General features: G+C 38.8%; 1 protein-coding gene across 5 annotated transcripts in view; it reads right to left on the bottom strand.

The window, feature by feature from the left end:
* NCOR1 (nuclear receptor corepressor 1) overlaps positions 1–5,493 on the bottom strand; it is a 143,760-nt gene that overhangs the window by 90,488 nt on the left and 47,779 nt on the right. For all 5 annotated transcript variants that reach the window (XM_008570807.1, XM_008570809.1, XM_008570808.1 and 2 more), the window contains exons 11-13: positions 4,611–4,789; positions 4,033–4,087; positions 3,010–3,111 (exon numbers count right to left, since the gene is read on the bottom strand). In XM_008570807.1, coding sequence (XP_008569029.1) covers positions 3,010–3,111; positions 4,033–4,087; positions 4,611–4,789 — 336 coding nt within the window. The remainder of the gene's footprint in view (positions 1–3,009; positions 3,112–4,032; positions 4,088–4,610; positions 4,790–5,493) is intronic.

Genomic DNA, 5,493 nt, shown 5'->3' with positions numbered 1-5,493 from the left:
TAACCCTGTAACTAAATTCTTTTTTAAAAAAGAAGTCTTTCTGGACGTTTTTCTTTCTTTTTTTTTTTTTTTTTTGTCTTTTTTCGTGACCGGCAACGGATTGCAACCCTCAGTGTCGCGCCCATACCGGACCGGGACCGGCAACGGGATCGCAACCCTCGGTGTTGCACCCGCACCTCGCTCAGCCAGTGAGCGGCCGGTCTGTATGTGGGATCTGAACCCTCGGCGGGAGCGCCGCCACGCTTCCCAAGCGGCGCACTGTAGCAGTGCGCCACCAGGCCGGCCCCTGGACGTTTTTCTATACAACGAATTCTGTATCTCCAATCCAGATCTTTTTCCTAAACTCCAAACTTATGTATCTAACTACCCACTTTACTTGGATGTCTCTCTTGGACATCTAATAGGTATTTGAAACTCAGCCATGTCCAGATTTCCCCTTAAAACCTGCTCCTTCTGTAGGCATGCCTATTATAGCACATGGCAACTCCACAAGTCAAAACTTGGCATTATTCTTGATTTCTGTCCTTCTCTCATCACCACAATCAATCCATCAGCAAACCCTGTTGGATTTACCTTCAAAAATATATGTCCAGAAACTGACCAATCCTGCTGGTTTTACCTTCAAAAATATACACAGAAACTGACTAGTTGTCACCTTTGCACTGTTGCCTACTCCAGCCACTGAGATTATTGAAATAACCTCCTATCTGGTCTTCCTGCCTCCTCCCTTGCCTCCTGACAATCTAGTCACAAAAGAGCAGCCAGAGTGACAATGTAACAACTAAAATCTGATATTACTCTTCTACTCAAAAGTCCAATGGCTTCTCTTCTCACTTGGTAGCAGCTATAATGACATTTGGTTTTATAGTATAAGACAGCCCTTAAACAAATATTGTCTAATTTCTGAAACACTGTCCATTTGTTTTGACATAAATAAGTGGAATGAACTATACGACCAATTAAGAAATGGAGAAAAGATTCTTTTAGTGTGAGATGGTGGTCTAAGTCCATCACTTAACTCCCTCTTCTCCCAAATACCCTGTAAAACAACCAGAGAAATATAAAACTAGAGGAAAAATCTTCAAGGTAATAGCTTAAAAGCTAATGAGGGCAGGACTAGACGGTTAGAAAAGCTGACCAAACCAAAACTGAGCCTATCTGTGCGCAGGTCAAGTTAAGGTGTGGATGGCAAATCTGAGTTCTACAAATGCACATTGGGGCAGTGCTAAGGGAGCCAGCAATTCAAAACACAGAACAAGAATGTGAAGAAGAAAACACTGATAAGGCTGGAACTTAGCAAGGACAGTGTACCACAGAGAGGAGTGAAAGAGTGTCCCAGACAACTTTAAGATATAAAACAAAACTTTCAGAATCACAGAAAAACTGCCTGTCACACAAAACTTCCTGCTAGAGCTTTCTCCTATTTCATTATGGCAACAGGCTGCTAATCCTGAAAAGGTAAGGTATAGTAAGTATCACCTTATCCCCTTATATTATGTAGTGTTGAAAATTTTAAACAGTAATATACATAATTTCTGAAAATAAAATAAAATTGGAGTTATAAATACTATTTTGTAATTAGGAATAAAACTAATGTTAAAAACCTGTAGCTTAAACTTGTTTAAAACAGATGGTCCCTAGGATCTCTAGCTAAAAAGGTATAGAGAACCTTGATTATACTTTCTCTTGGGGAAGCAGGAAGAAAAGCCCTGGTGGAACAGAATTTCCTATCTGCCAACACTCAATTTGCTCCTCTGCAGTTAGTGTGTCTTTCTGGGGCTCTACTATCATCCATCTCTCTGTCTCCACAATATTGTTCTCATCAGAGTACAAGCATGCCCCTTTTCCTCCCTTCTCATCCTCCTTAGCCCTACCAACCCACTCCTCTATTCCCCTTTAAAATCAAATTTTACAAACAAGGGTGCACTTGGACTACTGCCACTTCCTCACCATCTATACCCTCTTCAGCTCAGTGTGAGGGTGTCTCTACCCCCCTCACCAATCCACTGAAAACACATGTCTAGGGCACCTTGACTTCACCGGCAGCATTTTACACAGCTGATTAATGAAATACTCCCTATCCTTTTTATTTCGGCATAAGATATTGTTTCTGAAGAACATGTTATAATATCTTGTGAGGTGGTAGTGTTCTGTAGAAACAATGACCCAGAAAACATAAAAAGGTTATGCCTATGAAAAATGAGAGAACTGGGTCAACCTGTATCTGGTGACCAGCACTAACAAAGGAAGAAAGCCACCACTGAAAGGGTGGCTGTGTGGGGAAACCAGAGAAGAGATTTAGGAAAGCTAACAGTCAGCAGCTGTCAGAGCTCATACATGTAAGTCCATCTTGCAATGTCTATCTGGGAGTGGAGAGCAACCTGTGGTCGCATTAGTGCAGCAGCTCACTAGTAAAGCATACAATGAGCTGTGACAGCTGCTGACCAGCTATTTGGGGGAAAACAGTTCTGAAAGTACTAAATTGCAACTGTGAAAACACATACTTGTGGAAAACTACCTTTTTAGGTAAACTGCTTTTTAAGAGTTAAACTATCTAAATTCCACAAATGAAGTTATTCTGAAACAGGATCATGTCCTATGTATTTTAGTAAAGAATCCTCTACTCTAGTTCATACTATCTTTCTCCACCTTATCCTATCTGTCCCTTCCTCTGGTTAAAGATGGCATATTTGGTAAGGTATGAAGGTTCTCCTGTTTAATTACATAATTACTGCTGACACTGAAATGCATGACTCATATGACAGAAAAGTATAAAACTTTTCTAGTTAATTTTATCACACTAGAAACTTAAAATACATTCAAAATAGAAGACATAATACATTCACTATATATTAACTTCAAAATAATCATAACATTCGTAACACCTTAATTAACGTAACATAAATATCAATCTTTAAACTATACATCAAGTGCAAGACTCCTGTTATAACATTTTTTGTTTTCATATTTCCAACAAACCTAAAACTTCCATACAGTAATAAAACACACCTGGTTTCTGCCTCTCCGTTTTCCATAATTCCTTCTTACCAGAGCTTTGTAATTCTCATTTTTCTTGGTTAAATAGTAATATAAAACACAATCAGGAACGCTCTGTAAGGAAAAAAATTATTTTTGAGGACCCAATGAAATAAAAATTTTAAAAAAATCAAGCAATACTTTCAAGGAAAATTTCTGGTATTCTCAAAGTATAATCGAGGAGAAACATACATGGCTAGCATTTTAAGGCATGTCTAGGCACTAAACCTATATGTATTATATCTACTACATTAATAAACAGTTACAGTTGTCTTAATCCAAATTATGTTAAAGATATCAGGAACTATCAGAAACAGTCAAGTATTTTCTTATTAACCACTAAGTAAACTCCCTTACTACACATATGTAAATATTCAAATGTTTCTAAATATTTTGCTCAAAAACACTAAAGCCAATTAATTGTGAAAAAAAATTCAGGAGAAATCAGGACTCTGGACATTTTAATCAGAAATTTAATGAGGTTCATGGGGCCGGCCTGGTGGCGCACTGCTATAGTGCGCCGCTTGGGAGCGCGGCGACGCTCCCGCCGAGGGTTCGGATCCCACATACAGACCGGTCGCTCACTGGCTGAGCGAGGGGCGGGCGCAACACCAAGGGTTGCGATCCCGTTGCCGGTCCCGGTCTGGTACGGGCGCGATACTGAGGGTTGCGATCTGTTGCCGGTCACGAAAAAAGACAAAAAGAAAAAAAAAAAGAAATTTAATGAGGTTCAAAAAGCATTGTAATCGATGTGTTTTTAGGGAAATACAAGATCAGTTCGTTTTTCATTAACCATGAAAATTACTTCTGTGTTCTGTGCTTAGGATTTCTGTTATAACTGTAATTATCACTATATCAATCACATGAGAATCTTTTCTGTATCAAGCTCTTTGCAAAATCAGTTCTACTTAACTATTTTGCATGTTAGAGTACAAAAATTTCAAAGTAACAGTCAACACAAGCCTATAAACAATCTTAACACAAACCATTTCTTACCTTCCTTTCCAAGTAGGATGCAATTAGTCCAAAGTTTTTTGGATGCTGGATAAACCTGAGTAAAAAAAAAAACAAAAAACAAAAAACAAAAAAACAAAAATACATGCACAAACGAACATTTTTAACAACTTAAAAAGAAAAAATCTTGGGAAAAGAAATATTATGTACAGACTAATTCCCAGTGACTCCTAATGCCAATCTGAGAAACAAATGCAGAATCATTGGAGACTTTTAAAGGGCACAGATTTCTGGGCACCATCCACCAGGAACTGATTGGATTGGTCTGTGTAAAGCACAGAAATCTGTACTTGATAAAATCTCCCCAAAGTGATTCAGATAGCACCCAAGTTTGGGAACCACTTTTAACATGATTCCAGAATCCCAGTTCTTATCTATTACCTATTTTCCCACGTATAAACTATGAGAAGATCAATGTTCTCTACTTTCTACAGTATCCATTCAAATGCCAACATGGGGCCAAGTATTTATGAAAACAGTTCAACTTACAAGTAAATGCCAAATACTTTTTACTAACTTATGTAAACTTCTATCAGAGAATAATTTAAAATTTAATTTACTTGTCCTTAAAGATCTCCTTCTCGTGGTCAGTCCACACATTCATGAACTGCCTATCTTTATAAACCTTCATAGGGTCCTCCATAAGACCATTCATGTTAATGAACTTGACCCGTCTTTGTTCTGCATCAAACATCATAGGTGGAATCACAGAGAGCTGCCGCATTTGTTTTTCATTATTCTGCAAAAAAGAAATGCAATTTATATAGAATAGAATTTATTTATTTATTTATTTTTTCTTTTTGTCTTTTTTCGTGACCGGCAACAGATCGCAACCCTCAGTGTCGCGCCCGTACCGGACCGGGACCGGCAATGGGATCGCAACCCTCAGTGTTGCCCCTGCTCCTCGCTTAGCCAGTGAGCGGCCGGTCTGTATGTGGGATCCGAACCCTTGGCGGGAGCGCTGCCGCACTTCCCAAGCTACGCACTGTAGCCATGCACCACCGGGCCGGCCCGAGAATTTAAACTAGAAATTCAAAGAGAGCCATTGACCACCTGTCTTAATATACACTAAAAAGACACACATATGTAGTTTAATAATAATTGCAGTGTACATTACACATCTAACATAATTTTTCATATTTAATAAATATTCATTGAATGAATTAAAGTATACATATTATTTTTTATAATCCACTACTTTGAGAAGAGTTCTTTACTTAAATGAGGCTGATACTTGAGAAAATGGAATTTTAAATCTAAAAGACACAAAGTAACATCAAGGTCTTCAAAGTAGCAACCTTATGAAGTACTTAATTATCAAACAGTCTCATTTAAAAAGTAGTTTCAACATCTGGGCCGGCCCGGTGGCGCACTGGAGAGTGCGCTGCTTGGGAGCGCGGTGGCGCTCCCGCCGAGGGTTCGGATCCCATGTGGAGACTGGTT

This window comes from Galeopterus variegatus, unplaced genomic scaffold, assembly GCF_000696425.1.
Source record: "Galeopterus variegatus unplaced genomic scaffold, G_variegatus-3.0.2 Scaffold632, whole genome shotgun sequence".
NCBI lineage: Eukaryota > Metazoa > Chordata > Mammalia > Dermoptera > Cynocephalidae > Galeopterus > Galeopterus variegatus.
This window is presented reverse-complemented; position numbering and strand designations above follow the sequence as displayed.